The 18,014-nt window shown below is 33.2% G+C and overlaps 1 protein-coding gene across 1 annotated transcript; it reads right to left on the bottom strand.

The window, feature by feature from the left end:
• Positions 1 to 4,348: 4,348 nt before the first annotated feature.
• LOC136270659 (A disintegrin and metalloproteinase with thrombospondin motifs adt-1-like) lies at positions 4,349 to 17,493 on the bottom strand. Its single transcript, XM_066068995.1, has 19 exons — positions 17,350 to 17,493; positions 17,066 to 17,257; positions 16,853 to 16,971; positions 15,799 to 15,964; positions 15,087 to 15,188; positions 14,405 to 14,575; positions 14,082 to 14,234; positions 13,206 to 13,376; positions 12,948 to 13,112; positions 12,082 to 12,249; positions 11,342 to 11,506; positions 10,908 to 11,078; positions 9,748 to 9,912; positions 9,451 to 9,621; positions 9,040 to 9,189; positions 8,290 to 8,460; positions 7,435 to 7,638; positions 7,080 to 7,237; positions 4,349 to 4,533 (listed from the first exon to the last, which is right to left on the bottom strand). The coding sequence occupies exons 1-19, from the start codon at positions 17,414 to 17,416 to the stop codon at positions 4,492 to 4,494; spliced, it is 2,871 nt and encodes a 956-aa protein (XP_065925067.1). The 5' UTR covers positions 17,417 to 17,493; the 3' UTR covers positions 4,349 to 4,491.
• Positions 17,494 to 18,014: the final 521 nt, after the last annotated feature.

The following is an 18,014-nucleotide window of genomic DNA, read 5'->3' as shown; positions in this document are numbered from 1 at the left end:
TTCTCTAAACCTAATATCTTTTGAGGATCGAATGGACTTTCCGGGTACCCCATCGTGACTAAATATGACGACTGAAATATGGAATCCTTGATCTCGTTTCCTAAAGGGTTCGTAGGACCTGACTTAACACTACGCGGGTGTAAATATGGAACTAGTTCGAATATTTGTGTTTCATTAAAGAGTGCATCTTTACGTCCGACTAAAATTAAGCCAAACTTTCACGTTCACTCATAGGTAGGCGTGACACAAGAAAGCATATATATTATGAAACGACGATTGCATTTTATCACTTATGCGATTTAAGTTACATGTATTGTCACATTTTGAATCTGAGAAAGAACGATTTATACTTTAAATTCTGGAATTTAATTGCCATGGGAATTTCTACCGAATAAATGATGTGTGTGTGTGTGTGTGTGTGTGTGTGTGTGTGTGTGTGTGTGTGTGTGTGTGTGTGTGTGTGTGTGTGTGTGTGTGTGTGTGTGTGTGTGTGTGTGTGTGTGTGTGTGTGTGTGTGTGTGTGTGTGTGTGTGTGTGTGTGTGTGAGAGAGAGAGAGAGAGAGAGAGAGAGAGAGAGAGAGAGAGAGAGTATAATATAAGGTGTGAAATACATTATACATCTATTTACACTTTTCGACATACCTTTCACAAAGCATGTTACATGTAATCAAATACCTTCATATTAGATTCATATGTGTTGCATTTTGTAAACTTACATTACATTTTTCTAAAAGAAATTTTCTTTCTACCACATTAACCCTGAACTAGCTTACATCAAATTTATAAATAACTTTACCTTTAAAAAATCATTCAGTAAAACGTATGCTTCCCGAGAAAATAGCTAAAAAAGTCTTCTTCTTTTTTTTTGGGGGGGGGGGGGGGTAATTTATAAATGAACAGTATATTTTTATAACCTACGATGTATGTACCTGTAGATGCACTAACATTAGATGCAATTATTACTGAAAATCGAAGCCGATTTAACTCAATGATACTGATGCACAATCATAAACTTACTTTGCGATTCTCTTTTTAAATTCAAGATATATTATTGATACAGGGTTCCTAACTACAATAATGATGACACTTTTTAGTTTTAACAAATTTGCAATTCAAACTGATTTGCTAATTACACTTTATAATTTTTTAATACTGGATAGAGAATTTCCCCCTTGAAATTGTAACTTATCATAATACATGTACATGTATAATAATATAGAAACAGCCAGACTGAAATCTACACGCCCCGTTTATCGATTTGTCGAAATCTGCAGCGGCTGAAACTGACGAGAAAGTGATAGGACAGAAATTGACACGCCCTGTTTATCGATTGGTCCAAACCTACAGCGACCTAAGAAAAATCACGGACTGCACGAAATAATCATGACGACGTCAGACTCAAAGTTTCACAGGAGACGATTCGGCCGTTTCTTTTTGCTAACGTACTTATGTACATGAACAGTAATTTAGTGATTTTTATTTACTCTTCGTAATCTTATTTATTAATTAATTAAAAGAAAGATGTTAATATGAACAATAAAATGCTTTCTTTGGTGATTCATAGTTATGAAGGTAGCGATCATTGCAGAAAAAATTTTAAAAAACCGCTATCGCAGGTTATGTATTTTTAATAATTTTTTTTGTTTTTGTTTTTGTTTTTTTTTTTTTTTTTGCAATTTCGCTAGCTTTATATCCCGAATAAATCATCAAAGAAAGCATTTTATTGTTTAAATATTGTATTGCGCTAAATTACAAAACATCGCATGATGATTAAAAACAAAATAACACGCATTGACCTTGTTTTAGAACCTTTAAAATTCATTTGAATTGAAATGCGCATCCAATGAAAAAGACTGACAAAGTTTAGAAAATTGAATGTCAACACAAAATTTACAGCATGACAACTTCTAAATTAACATCGACCCAGTAAATTCAAAATTTTCAATATGATGGAGGTAATAAGTTAACAAATATTTTGGACTTCTTAATTACTGAAAATGATACTTTGATAATTGTAAAACAATTCATAAACAATTCAATAGGCATGTTTTTGATTTAGCAACAGTAGTTGATTTTATTTGAAAACATTAGTTTTTACTTCAAATGGGTTACATTTTTGCACTTGTAGGAAGCATAACGGCTAAAAAGGAGCATATTCATCTTTGCTAGCCAAGGTTTTCTGATACGTACCGCTTCTCGCCAAGGGTCTGTGAGAAGCGGTGCGGGTCAGAAAACCTTGCTTAGCGAAGATGGGGCATATATATAATTGTAAAATATATTGTATTAGCTATGCCCCAGATGATACCATGTAAGAGGCGGGAATTTTTGATGTTATAGTGCATCTAGAGGCAGTAGCCGTAGTGTATAGGATTATTTTTCCTTCATAATATGAAATGAAATAATAACGACAATACACACTGCATGTACTGAATTGAGAGTCAAAGGAAATCATTTTCAAAAAATTTGAACTTTTCCTAATCCTTTTCTAATACAACACGATCATGTGACATGATATTTTGTATTTTTAAGCAAGGTATAAGTAACAGTTCATTATTAAAAGCATGAAATATTTAATTATGTCAAGGTAGCTACAACAATTTCATTATTGTTTTATGCTTATGTAGATAACGCATCGGCGAAACCAGGCAATAACGATCTTTCGTACAAGAAATTTTACTATGATCTTGATATCAATATTAAAGTTATATTTTAATGATTTATATTTTACCAAAAAAATAAGCATTCGGATTTGGCGCATTTTTTAACGTTCGTTTCTTCTCATTTACAAAATTGTGTAATCATCTGTACTAAAAAATGAACTTTTTATGACTGGACACGAATTGCTTTGCATTGCTTTAAATTAAACATGCTTTACTTCATATTCTCTTTTAAATACAGAACATAACATTTCCGAAAAAAAAAATTCTAATATGCCTGTATAAATGAAAAGATTCATACATGTATAATAGTGCCATATTTCGGATCAATGTTTTTTTTAACAATAAAATGCCTTCTCTGGTGATTCATTCGGGATATGAAGGTAGCTCATTGCAGAAAAAATACATTTTTTCTGCAATGATTGCTACGTTCATAACCCGACTGAATCATCAAAGAAAGCATTTTATCGTTTATATTAACATTTTTCTTTTAACTAATTATTAAATTGATTATGAAGCGTTCGTAAAATTCACTTAATTACTGTTAATGTACATATTTACGTTAGCTAAAAGAAATAGTCAAATCGTCTCCTGTGAGACTTTGAGTCTGACATCACCATGATTATTTTGTGCAGTCCGTGATTTTTCTTAGTTCGCTGTAGATTTCAACTAATCGATAAACAGGGCATGTCAATTTTAGTCCTGTTAATTTCTTCTCAGTTTCAGCCGCTGTAGATTTCGACCAATCAATAAATGTGGCATGTAGATTACAGACTGGCTGTTTCTATAAAGCTATGATTTAACTATAAGTTTCCATAAGAAATAGAAGAATTAATACTTGGTAAATGTAAATATATCAGTATAACTTTTTATACCCGCACTTTCTAAATAAAGTTCGGGTATATTGTTGTTACCATGTTTCGTCCGTCCGTCTGTCACGATTAACTTTCTCAAACTTCCCTTACATCTTAAAAAAAAATTCTAAAACGTCATCGTGAAAGAATTCTGATTATAACACTTTTATCCACATAAATATCAACATATGTCTTATCTATGGCTAAACAATGAAATGCTTTCTTTGGTGATTCATTCGGGATATGAAGGTAGCGACATTGCAGAAAAAAATGCATAACCCAAGTCAGCGGGTTATGTAAATTTGTTGTGCAATGATCGCTACCTTCATAAAGCATAAAACAGAAATTATGATGTATATATCACATGTGCACTCAATGCAAGAATTTTTCAAAAAATATGAATATAAGCATTAAATTATTTTTTTTTGAATGATATAGTCTCATAACTGCACAAATTTTCATAACGCGCTAACGAGCGTAACTCAATTTGTATGCTGCAGTGATGAGATCATATCTTTCAAAAAATAATGATTCAATGCTTAAATAACACACGTTAGCGCGATATCTGGTTTGTAGTCTTCTCATCTGATTTCATTCACATTCTTCTTGACTTTTAAAATGAGGTTTTTAATAACTTAAAGTGAGTCAAGCCCGAAAAGCAATAAAGATTGTTCGTTGAAGAACCTTAATACAGTAGTGCATTTCACCAATCTTCATTGTAATTTGTAAGATTAAACTACTTGTTCATCAACTTTTAGACCCTCTTTATTCAAAAGAAAGCTGCGGCATTTATATAATTGAAATAAACAAAATAACAACAAGAAATTCCGCTATACATGTATTTAATAGGAAAAGAATGTAAATAATTTGTAGAAACTAGTGTTATACAATAAAAATAGAAGAAAAAAACGGAATAATTTCAGGTTCTGAATCCTATGTCTTCGAAGTACTAGTAGTTCTGTCGTCTGTTAACAATTGTATCATTCGTTTACACTGTGATAGACAACGCGTGATTGTCTTCTCTAAAAATACAAAATAAAAAATACATTTAAAATTAATCATAGTCAAATTAATTTTTGTGTGCATTTGATAAAAAAAATCATACTAATTTTTATTTCTATTGTAACCTGCAACACGAGGTTTGATTGGCTAAAAAGCCGGTTCTATAAATTTCTGAACACCCAGCTTGAGCCGTAGGAAAATAACGTGACGTCAAAATGCATTAAAAGTGATGTCACAATGCATGAATTGCGTCAATAGCATATCTTGAAAGTGTAATATACCATTGATTTAAGGTCAAGATCTAGTACATGTAAATGGTTCCAGACTGTCTCTTTGGTGATAGAACCATTATGACGTCATAATTGATTTGATGAATCTTTTCCCGTATTTCACGACTTTAAAGGAATTACCGTATGTACAAAATAAAACAACATTTTGACATTCTATATTTAATCACGGGAAAAGTAATCCCGGTACCTATATTCAATTTGACATTATTTTAAAGAGGAGGTCAACAGCTTGTTTATTGCCGTTTTTGGAGAGACTGTAGGCATTCTAGATATATTTCATTAGTCAAAAATGGACAAAACTCCGAAATTTGTTACTTTTATCCTTCATATTTCATAGAAAATGGTTCTTTAAAAGCAATCGGTTTTTGGAACGCAGTTTGCAGTTCGCAATTGAATAGTGAACTACGTTCTAGAACACAGTTTGCAATTCAAACTTTAGAATTCATATTTGGGGCCCGAAATTTTCAGTGGCATCTACTAGTGGTATTTCACTACTACTGTGAAAATATGGTGATGCAGTTATCTCTAGTTTTTGAGAATCGGGCTTACATGTGATTGAATAGTGAACTGCATTCTAGAACGCAGTTCGCAATTCAAAATTTAAAATTCATATTTCGGGCCTGAAATTTTCAGGGGCATTAACTGGTTGTATACCAGTGTTCTAGAACGCAGTTCACTATTCAATTGCATATAAGCCCGATTCTCAAAAACTATAGATAACTGCATCACCATATTTTTACATTGGTAGTGAAATACCACTAGTAGATGCCCCTGAAAATTTCGGGTCCCAAATATCAATTCTAAATTTTGAATTGCGAACTGAATTCTAGAACGCAGTTTACTATTCAATTGCGAAAAAGCCAAAAATTTCAAAAACTAGAGAAGACCACTTCGCCAAATTTTCACAGTGGCAGTGGTATACCACCAGTAGATGCCCCTGAAAAATTCGAGCCCCAAATACGAATTTTAAATTTTGAATTGCGAACTGCGTTCTAGAACGCAGTTCACTATTTAATTGCGAACTTCGATCCAAAAACCGATTGCCTGACTTGTTGAAAACATGATTTTTCATTGTGTTTACCAAACATTTAAGCCCCGGTACACCCTATGAAACAAAGATATTGTTATGAAGCATCATTAAAAGAATTCATATCTTGAATTTCATAACCCTGTAGGCACCTTTCATTTACTAGATCTTGACCTTAAGGAATGAATTCAATGTTTTTTAGTTTTATACGATATAAAATGGTTTTGGGCAGTTTACGCTTTATAAACTGCGAAGCGGTTTATAAAAAAGCGTTAACTGCCCCATATCGTATAAAACTAAATGATATTGCATTGATTGTTTATAATTTAATTTTTTGCTATTAATTGTAGATAAAACCATGCAGTCATTTGACCTTTAAAATGACATCAAATTATACAAAATTCAAACGTAACGTCAGGCGGATTAATACATTTTTGACGTTAGTCTTACTATGACGTAGGCAATATTCTTTATACAATATAAAATAATTTTATAGCCAATCAGAAAGCGCGTTACAAACGGAATTTAATTCTAAGACAATGATACATATATATTAGAATTACATGAAAAATAAATTCGTTATCCAGGTTTAATGAGGGGTGTACGGGGACTTACCCCGGATTGTTAATATGGCACGCTAAATTCGCAAAAATGAGCTAAACATAGTTTTACATTTGATAAATTAGGTTTATCGACTGGTTACTAAAGTTTACGAACCGCAAACTATAGTAAACGATTCGTAAAGTATAGTTTTCATCTGTATAACTTTATTTAACGGTTGTAATCTATAGTTATATACTATGTGATAATCTAAGTTTTTCTGTCTGCAAATAAAGTTAACGATATATTTTGCTGATAAAATATAGATTCACATTTGTAAACTTTAATTTACAATCATTAACTATGGCTAAGAGTTGTTAATAATAGTTTCACATTCTTGAAACTATATATGTCAGATAAACTATGTTTTGCAATCGCAAATAGCTGTTTTCATTGTTTATTATAGTTTTGCTCTTCTAAAACATTGATGATCGCGTTAATTATTGTTTACAGATGTGAAATAAAGATTATCGTCGTTAATTATAGTTTTATGTCCGTAAATTATTATAATAGTTTATAACAAGTAAACATAGTTTATCGACTGTGAAACTATGATTAGCTCATTTTTATGAATTTGGTGTGCCATATGTAAAACCCCGCACACCCTTGATTTAACCTGGATAACTAATAGTGTTATTAATATTCTTACCAGTTTTATAACAACAAGGAGAGAAGCTACAATCATAACGCCACCAATAAAACTAGAACCCAGCAAGACCCATCTCTTGGTATTCGTTTCTAAGGCAATATTAGTCAAGCGAGTAGACTCTCCATTCATTTCGACAGACCTCTTCATTCTGAGAAACCCTGTTGCAAAAAAGTAAAACCAAACAAAGTCACCTTTAAAAGAAAAATTGTTTACATTAATAAGGACAATGGAAAGCAGATGTACCATTATTAATGCTAGTAAATAAATTAGATATAATACATCGACTACATATGAATTTCTGAATTTGTTTCTTTTGAAAAAGAATCATTTGATTAAAAAAAATAAATTTCTTTACTGTTTGTTTTAGGCGTTGTTTTGGGAGGAGGGCATGTTGTGGAGGTGTGCCAGGTGCATCCTTTCTCACGATCGTCCCAAACGAGTCTCGGAGGGCAGCTGAGTTTGTACATGATCTGGTTTTGACATTGTACAAATCCGTTGCAGGTTTCACATGACTGATACTTGCCGTCTACCCAGTGCTTACAGTCGCTAACACAGGAACCTTTTAAAGAGTTCAAAACCACTGTAGTTATCTTGACAATCATGTAACGTCCATTTGAGAAATTGTGTTATACAAACAAATTCGCATAACACAAATAAGTACGTTCAAATGTGAAATTAAAGAAATTGTGAAGTAGATTTTGGCAGAGTAACAATTCATTTTGCTTTTTTGTTCAAGTAAATTAAAAATAATTTTTAAACTATCTAATGTGCATTGAAAATAAAAACATGTTCATTAAGTCATGAAATTTCAACTTTTGAGAAAATAATACTGTATTAGAACGAGAATAGAGTTTTCCAGGGCGGAAGCCCACATTCCACATCACATCAAAATTATTGACACTAGCCAGCACATATCTTCAACTTGTGTTTTTTTAATATATTCTGTATCAAGGATAATTTTCGCACGCTGTTATTTTCGCCCTATTACACAAGCAAACAGTTGACCTCGTTTTGAATTGGCCCAGGTTCAGTTGTGTTATAAAATAGATATACTAATATTTGAAACTTTGGAATTCGCCAAGTTTTAAATTCGTGCAGATAACAAGGACGAAAGGAGCGAAAATAAAACGAGGACAAATATTTCCTAGTAAACATCAGTCAGATAAAAAAAACATAAATTCTCGACTAGGCAAAATGAAATCTAATGTACCAATACATGGGACCTTTGGACAATTATTAGTTTCAGTTTCCCTCGTGAAACATTTGTATTTTATCCGTGAAGCTATTGGAAGTTCACAGGAGCGCGTCCTTCTTTGCACTCCAAAACCACAGGTGACAGAACAATCAGACCAGGCAGTCCAGACAGGATCAGGCCAGGTTCCTGTAATTAAGCGTTTTTAAAAATGCAGTCCTAAGCGTTATCAATCGAAAATAAAACGGAATTTCATTCTCATTTAAACTTTTGAACATCAATATTTATTGATTTGTGAACATTTAAAAAGTTCTTGAAGATCTACAGAATCGTGTAGGAAAGTGCTGCCTACAGAAAAAATGTTCTACTTCATTGAACAATAGATTCTTCTATTTAACCCAACAACCATTTTCATTACAAGCAAATATTGATGAAAACGCAGTCACCTTTATTATTTTCAACATTAAATTCAATTCATCAACCTAAATACAACATATATTCAGATCTGCAAATGTCAATATCTAATATGCTCATAATTTCTCTGCACACCTCCGAGTCATTTAAAGCAACGACAAACCCCTTTCATTGGCTTTTATTCAAAAAAAATTTTTTAAAGAACGATGTTTTCAGACTACTCGCAGCAAACAAAAATCATGACAGTGTTCTATATTTTTTTTTCGAAAAGCGTGATGATGGCACATGATTTGCTCACACAAGAAATGTGATAGACAATGTAACTTTTGCTGCAATATTAATGACGTTAATCACCTGGACAGCCTAAACACGTTTCCCCTTCAATAGATGTCCCATGACACGCTCCTCCATGTTGGGGAGGGGGGTTGTTACATTGCCGGATACGAGAGCGGCTATTCACACAGCATTCACTCCACATTGACCATGGTCCCCAATTTCCATCAACTTAAAATATTCCAAAATGTGACTAATCTAACATTTTAATGCAAAGTATTAACTAAAAGTAGTTGATTAATAAACAAAAACCATAAACTTTATAGTAATATCAAACATTAAATTGGTAAAAGCAAGTCAACGGTTAAAAGAGGACAAAAAATTCAATTACTAGTATTCAAAAATAAAGCAAATTTAAAGAAATTAACAGCAATCAAACCTCACTTAATTGTGCATGATTCAATATTAATCAAACAAAAATGATATTCATACTTGGACATTCTCGTATTTTGCATGGCTTTTTCTGTTCGTCTTTAAAGGTACAGTTGAAATTAGTTTGTTCGGCGGGTGTTAGATCACACTCTCTGAATCTGCTCTGTTCTCCGCTTCCACAAGTTACTGAACACTGTCCCCAAGCTGTCCAAGGGGTCAAAGGTTTTCCGTCTGTTAATAGAAATAAAACGTTCCAGGCTTGTATTGACTTCATTCTTAAAATTAGAACAATTTACTTCCTACACTTCGATACTCTAGCAACATGAGAAGAAAAACAATTGCAAGTGAATATGTTACCTGGACATCCTATACAATCACGAGATTCCGTGCCAGATCCTACACAGTCTGCGCCTCCATTTTGAGGCGGTGGGTTTGTACACGTTCTTGTTCTCGTTTCCTGACCACGCCCACAATTGTTAGAACATTTACCCCATGCGGACCAGGCAGACCATCCACCGTCAACTTTTAAAAAAATACGGCCATTTATATTGTTATCGTTATAAATCATTTTTCGATTCAGCTGTCTATCATTTTTTGGGTGCATTGAAACTAACTTATATTGAAGAGTCAATCAACGACACAAATTAAATTGGGATGGCTTTTTATTAGTCGGTATGAATAATTAGAATTAATAAAAAGAACAAACTTTACAACATTTAAACGATTCCTATGAGTCGTTGATTTTATTTTAGGTAGATGAGCATCTCGATTTGATTAAAACCTTCGAGATGATACAAATTGAACATGCCCATATATACCTTTCACGCCACAAACGTTTTCATATTGAAAACTCTAACAATATTTCGATATTATTCTATAATTTCCTAATTTAAATGTTTCATATATCATAAAATTTTCTTTAGGAACAATTAAAAGGTTTTTTTTAAATGTAAGAAAAAATTAAAATGACAAAACAAATATTGCATTTAAACGTACAGTTTAGGACAAAATATGTATGACAAACGACTTCTTTTACATACTGGAAATTCCTTATTAAACGCGAGGAATAAATGTCCTCATTAAATCGCCAGAAGCACATCTCTCGGATTTTAAAAACTCTCTTTATTTTTTGAACAGATATGAACTGTAAGTATATACAATATTAATTAGTGTTCGCAAGTTTATATTCTCGAGATTTGATGTTAAACGATAGAATCGATAAATCAGGTACTACTGTAAAATAAGAAATTTATAGTAATTTCAATACTTTGAAATAATTTAAATTCGTTGGAATCAATTTTCATGGATTGCTGACATTTTATATTTTTGAGGGGACGTTCATTCGTTGTTTTTCTTATACCTTCAAAAGGATATATAACTTTATAACCCTTATTTAACAATTCGTGGAGGATGTTTACTTGGGTTGAAGGGTACCCACGAATTCCATAAAAAATAAAGCAAGATGAAATCTAATGATTTCACAATCATTCAATTCGAAAAATTAATTTGATACATACTCGGACAATCCGGCATCTTGCATGGCTTTTTCTGTTCGTCTTTAAAGGTACAGTTGAATTGAATTTGTTCGGCGGGTGTTAGATCACACTCTCTGAATCTGCTCTGTTCTCCGCTTCCACAAGATACTGAACACTGCCCCCAAGCTGTCCAAGGGGTCAAAGTTTTTCCTCCTATTAAAAGAAATAAAACATTCCAGACAATTGCACTGTATTTCAATTGATATAATTATATTTCCTTACTTTTAATATTGATACATTTGTTCCTACACTTTGATACTCTACCAACATGAGAGGAAAACCAATTGTAAGTGAATATGCTACCTGGACATCCTAGAAAATCACGAGATTTAATGTACACTGTAATTAAAGAATTTTGTCTTTTTTTAATGGTGAACTGTATCAAAATCGAGATATGAAACATTGTTTTTGTTCACCTGGACAACCGATACATTTCCTAGATTCCAGTCCCACTCCCGGACAATCTTTGCCTCCGTGTTGTGGGGGCGGATTTGCACATGTTCTTATCCTTGTTCCCTCGCCATGTCCACAAGTTTTAGAACATTCACCCCATGTAGACCAATCGGACCAATTTCCATCAACTGTACAATTTAAGTTTGTAAATATGACATGTTTACAGCATAGTTTTATATTCATGATTTTTTTAAATCAATATCTTACATTCTTGATTTACATTTACTTTATTACCGGCCGTCAAAATTATATGAAAGCTGCAACTAGCATTCATTGATTGTTGTATTAGTTTATATCTGATATTGGCTTTTCAGAAAAAAAATAAATTTAAAACTTATCTTCAAAAGCAGGCTAAAACAAAATAATAAAAAGCATTTTTTTTTCGTAATAATGCAGGTACATATTGGTGGGTGTTAACATAACCCATAGTTATATTTGGGACATAAGTCTCATCAGGTCATATGTTTATCATTATGATTTTTGTGTGTGTAAAATTATAAGGTTTTTTTAATCAATGTTTTTCTTTGATAACATATTGTTGCCGGTGGCATATATTTTATGCATGGTGCAAAAAATATGTCTACACATTCTTAATAAATAATAAATGCAAGATACGAATTGATCATGTTAAGAATCTTTTTACCTTTCAAATTATACTAAAGAAAAACGATGCAGTCACCAATATTTGCGGTGTTGTACGTACTAGGACATTCTATATTTGTATTGCATTCTCTTTCGTCCTTCTCTTCATAACCACACAGATGTTTTTCATCATCCTTAAGATCACATCTTCTGCTTCTGGACTGAATTCCTTTACCGCATGTTACAGAGCACGTGGACCATGGCGTCCAAAGTGTAAGTTCCTTTTTAACTGAAATCAAAGTACTGAAGTACTGACGGGAGTTGATTTTATTTTGAAATCAACTTATCTTGCATTACAATTAGTTTCTAGTCTGTATCTGAATTACGCACTTTTTCATCATATGAATTTTTAGACTATTCCGACAAGAATTTTGAGAAACCCCATATGAATCATGTTTTGTTATTATTTAACACAGGTGTCATCATTTAAAGATAGATTTTAAACAATGTATTAGTAATCGAAACAATTATAAAAATCGTATGGATCCAAGCACTATTGTATCGAACTATAGTATCGTTCAACCAGACGCTCGGCTGTATTCGTTAATCTCCAACAAGCGAGAGAGCCTCTCTGTTTGTCGGAGATTTACAGAGGCAAGATAAGTTTCCTTGAAAAACAATGCTTCAGCATACCTTACATTGAATTTTTCTACTTTTTTCAAGAACACTAAGTTTTGTCAGTGGTGATGATTTGTGCTTAGGTCCAATCACTGTTTCACTATTGGTTTTCCAGAGTAACTGCATAGGAGAGTTCATTAAAATCAACTCCCAAAAAATGAAAAGTCGCAAACATTACGAAATATCATCTCCCGTTTGCTCCTTTGCAGGTATTTTAAAGGCAGAAATCTTAGACGATAACTTGCAAGAATTCATTTATGATGAATATAATAAACTCTGCTTTAAACAAGAATTACAAAAGGAGCATACATGGACACCCGATGCACTCCTGGCGTTGCCTCTCGTCACCCTCGCAGTCCTTCCCATTGTGTTCAGGTTTGGGGTTGTTACATTCCCGGCTGCGCCATTGTTCACCTTTCCCGCAGTCAGATGAACAGTTTCCCCATGGACTCCAAGATGACCAATTGCCGTCAACTAAATGAAACATGAATGGAAAAAAGCAAAATATGTGTCTAAACATTTTATTTTATTGCTTGGTCATTCATTTTTCTTTTATATATAGTGTACCTGGACAGGGATTTGTATTACACGGTTTAGATTCGACAGCATCTCCCACGCAATCGCTCCCTCCGTGTTTAGGTGGTGGGTTTGTACATTCGCGACTCCGTTGTATGGTACCCCCTCCACATGTGACAGGGCACTGGCTCCACACACCCCATGACGCCCAATTCCCATCGACTTTAAGTAACAGAGAACATGTAGCATTGCGGTCAGAACGGCAAGATAGAGCAGATAACCAATAACATGCATACTGATTGGAATGAGCGATCGAAAAAGATCCACACCTTAATTTTTTAGATGTGTTTTTTAAGGTCAGGACTTTTATTTAGTAAAGAAAATCTCATGTTTTTAAGCTTTAAAATTAAGACCCTACCTCACAAGATAGCAACTTAAATGTTTTGTTTAATTGTTTGTATCAATCGATTTGATTGTATATCATTTTAGCTCATTGGTTAAAGTAGCAGCCTCGTGAACCATACAGAACCTGAGAGATTTTGATCATATTTACAGAATTAAATTTTTGGAAAGATATTTTTTTTTAAATTAAAAACTGCCATTTTTTAACAATTTGACTAATATGTACATGTTATCCATCATGTTATTTATTATAATCAAATAGATTTTCGCTGATCTTTAAGGAGATCAATTTCGTACAACAATTTGTTTTTTTCAAAGTGCCTTGCACAGACCATTTAGTCCTCAAAATACACAAGCAGCGAATGATCGACATCCATTGATTTTATTCTGGACACAGGGTAAAGTTCTTGAGCGGACTTATTCCAAAAGCAACTACATATAAAAGTATATATATAAAGTTTTCTTTAAAGAAGGTTTAAAGGAACTTGAGGACAAGAAGTAGAGACAAGAAAATACACGTCATACCTCTAGTGGATTTTTCACATAAAGTTGGCAGAGATTTTGTACAGAGTTGTGGGTATGTAATCTGATAAAGGGTGCCGTCATTATTGACCTTGACCGCAACACAGTGACTGGAATGAAGGTTGTCCACTATGTCTACCAGATTTGAATCTTGACCTGTAAAAATATCGAAAATATATAATAACGTTTTTATCTACAACCCTTGCTGCATGTACCTTTATGCATATAAAACACCTCTACTGAAAGCATTTTGATGTTTAAATGGCATCTGAAGTTGATAAAATCGATTGAATGGAAGATATTGAATTTCTTTATTTTTCATTTACTTGGCGGGGTCCATTTCTCGATGCTCCTTCTATAGAATCCTGTCCACAACGAATAATACTTCACTGAATCCGTAAGACCATTATAGTATCCATTGAAGTTTGCTTGCAGCTTGCCACACCGTTTGACGGCCTCAGTCCATGGTATTGTGTCGCTTATTGATATCTGTCCGTCTGTAAAATATAAGAATCTTCTTGGCATTTCAAGAAGCTTGATGGTCAACAATGTACTGTAAACGTATTATATTTGGAGTGTACGATATTTTGCGGAAATTAGTTTTTGAACAAGTTGGCATGGATTTAAATTAACGTATTCATGAAAGTGACTATTCTTATACATATATACATGACATTTGGCAATATACTTGATTTAACGGTTTCCGCATTCCGCCAAAAGCGCTAAAAAAGAATACACAGCCAAAGGCGGTACGTTTACAGTATTCAACAAATTTAAGATTTTATATTTAAAGCAGATCCAATGGATCGATTAAGCCACAAATTGTGATTAAGCAGTAGAAGATTTTGTAAAGAAAAATTCAAATTATTTTGACATCAAAATTTGAAAGGTTTATTGTATCGTTATATAAAGTTTCTTTATCTCAATATGGTCACACCCACCTAACCCTCTGAGAAGAAAAATGTTTATACCATACACCGGACCAAACTGTCCGGAAAAAAAACTTACTCTCACAGATCCTTCCGAGTCTGTTCAAGCATGAAGAGTAGGCGTGTCCAATGGGTTGCGTTCCAAAGAATCGAAAGCTGGCACAGTTCCCAAAGTCATTTTCTGAACAAAAATATATACAACAAATAGGTATTTGATATGACATCGAAGTGCACACTTTAAATAGATGGCAAGCGCTTTCATAGCTACGTGCTCTTTATAGTAAATCTGTATGATATATCTAAATAATCTTTATTTTGATTTACCTCCTTCTCTTGTACAGTTTGCAGTAAAAAGTAATGATTTCATTTAAAATGATTAAGAGGAATTGTGCGTTTTGGGGTTTTGTCAGACGGACTTTCTCTTACAAACTTTTATATATCCCAATTCTTCTACACACAAACATGACAGGTACAGACTTCTAACTAATATTATGTATGAAATGTACCTTTATATCAATACTTAAGGTTGACAAAGCAAGTTCCACCTTCTCTCTCTCTCTCTCTCTCTCTCTCTCTCCCTCCATCTTTTTTTAATTTTTGATCAGTTTTATATATGTATCTGAATATAAATTTATTTTTGCAAGATTTTTATGGAGGCAGTAGAGAAAGGCCCAAAATAAAACCAACCCCTTTATTTCCACTTTTAAACGAAATTATGCGGCTGCATTGTATGCATATGGTTATTTGCTCTGGTTTGGTTTCACTGTAAAAATGAAATAGATTTTTGTTACCCGCTGCCACTGGCCTTGTTTGATGGTATTTGAATACAACCACACTTCCGGGATTTGGGGCGCCATAGAGTTCGTCAGGGCTGTTGGGAAAATCTTGGTAATAACACTGTTCGCTGCCCAATTTACGGTAGTTGTCAACGTTGTCATAGCAATAACATGTCTTTTCCTGTATTCGAAATAGCGAAACATTTTCACTTAATAACATATGCTTAGTTCTGTGGGGTTGTTTTTGCAATCAGAAAAAAAATCTTCATGATTACAACTCGAAGATGGTGTTCAAATAAAGCGGTCAAAATGTTTATATACATGTAATAGAACGGAAAGATAACTAGTACTGAAAAATCAAAATATCAACAGTTCTGATAATTCTTTCAAAAAATTGTTTCAAGCGATGTACGTTGATTTTGTTTACATGTAACATAAGATCTATCTATAAGCGCTTGCCTCAAATATTGTCAATTCTTAAAATTTATTGATTTTAGTGTGCGCGTATCATACCCTTCAAATTGCATCAATATTTACTAGATCTAAAATTCTTTTTTATTTTATAGAATGGACCTGATGAGCTCCATACATTTATTCTTGTCAGCATGTCTAACGAATGCTTAATGGAAAACAATCTAATTTCAATCAAAGAAAATTTGGAGTGATGACCCACTATACATTATAAATATCATTTTATTTTCTAAACGTTGTACATTTTTACGATCATAATTTTTTAAAAAGTGCATAAACTTGTGACCAAAATTACATGTACATATATAGCATTTTTAATTGAACGCTTTGTTGTGACTGAAATGGCTCTTTAGTTAGAGAACCAAAACTATGCTTTAAAGGCAAAGGGATTGATATCACAAGAATTGATTTATATTTTACTTCTGTGTATGTTAAATTTTTCGATCTGATGATATTAAGAAAATGTCCTTTTGTGAATTTTTTAAAATTATTAAAGCAGATTTGAATAAAAAAAATTGAAATATATTTCATCATTGAAACAACAGGCTTTTACGCTATCTTATTTAAATCTTCTAACATTTTAAATATGACAACTTACCGATATACCCATTGTGAAGTAGATTCTGAAACTGGCACAAAACAAATAACAGGAAAAGGTGGGAAACTTCTCGTTGGAAATGTCGCGTTTTTCTGGAGCCGTGGGTGTCTCATAACAACCTGAAAATAAAATATTCAAGCTTGAACCTCTCTCTCTCTCTCTCTCTCTCTCTCTCTCTCTCTCTCTCTCTCTCTCTCTCTCTCTCTCTCTTACCGAGATGTGTAAACCAAGGTGTCTGTTGAACTCGAGCCCCGATCCAGAAGAACTGATCTTGAGGGTAGTTTGGGGGACGATGAGGAACCTGAAAGCCTTTAACGCTGAAATCTCCGTCATCCCAGGCCCCCAGCTGCTGGCAGCTTTGGGAAGACTGATTCCAAGTTCGAAAGATATTATCATAGTAAGGTCCTAAAATGAATAAGATTAATATCTTATATACCCTTCCATATATATGCTCCAAAAACCCTAAAATGCCTAAAAGTAACAAATTAAATTACTACCTCTGTCTGCAACTGCAATTACTATGAAGCAAGAAATCAGGAACAAAGCCCACGGTCCCCGCGCCATTTTGGGAACGTATTAACGAAACACCTTCTCCCTCTGCTTGACCAACAGGACAATGATCACCAACGCCGAGTGGGGGGGGGGGGTGCGTGTTACAGGGACAAGGATACTATGTAACCAACCCAGATAATTACGATAGGGTTACCGTGTACTCAAAACCAGTGCAATTACGGTTTCCAGGATTTTTACCCAATTCAATTCAATTCATTTATTTCAATCTCAACACCATTGCACAATGGTACACAGAGATTATACCCTAAACCAGTGCAATTACGGTTTCCAGGATTTATTTATAAAGGTTAATAATGTCTTTACGAAAACGTAATGCAAACATTCTTTGTTTTTCAGAAATCAGCAAAATCGTTTTTTTTTTTGTTGTTGTCAACATGAATGATTTGAACAATTATGACAAAACATCTGTTTGAATTTGATTTTGAACTGTAAAAAATATATCGATAAAGTATAAATATTTTTCCTTTCAGAAGTTTTGTCTTTTTTTTCTTTTTTCTTTTTTTTTTCTTTTTTTTTTGGAGGGGGGGTCAAAATCGGCTGTCAAAAATTTATTTTTAAAAATTGGTTTAGCATTCTGTCCGCAGCTGTC

The sequence above is a fragment of the Magallana gigas genome, chromosome 8 (assembly GCF_963853765.1).
Source record: "Magallana gigas chromosome 8, xbMagGiga1.1, whole genome shotgun sequence".
NCBI lineage: Eukaryota > Metazoa > Mollusca > Bivalvia > Ostreida > Ostreidae > Magallana > Magallana gigas.
The sequence above is the reverse complement of the archived record's forward strand: the minus strand, read 5'-3'. Positions and strand labels throughout refer to the sequence as shown.

Bases quoted from the DNA above. Each gene is read 5' to 3' on its own strand.
- LOC136270659 (XM_066068995.1), bottom strand. From the start codon at position 17,416: ATGGCGCGGGGACCGTGGGCTTTGTTCCTGATTTCTTGCTTCATAGTA. The intron at 12,250-12,947 runs GTATGCTCCTTT...CTTTGATTTCAG, and splicing joins GGAGTGCATCGGGTGTCCAT to TTAAAAAGGAACTTACACTT. The intron at 11,079-11,341 runs GTGAACAAAAAC...TTCTTTTAATAG, and splicing joins GAAATGTATCGGTTGTCCAG to GAGGAAAAACTTTGACCCCT.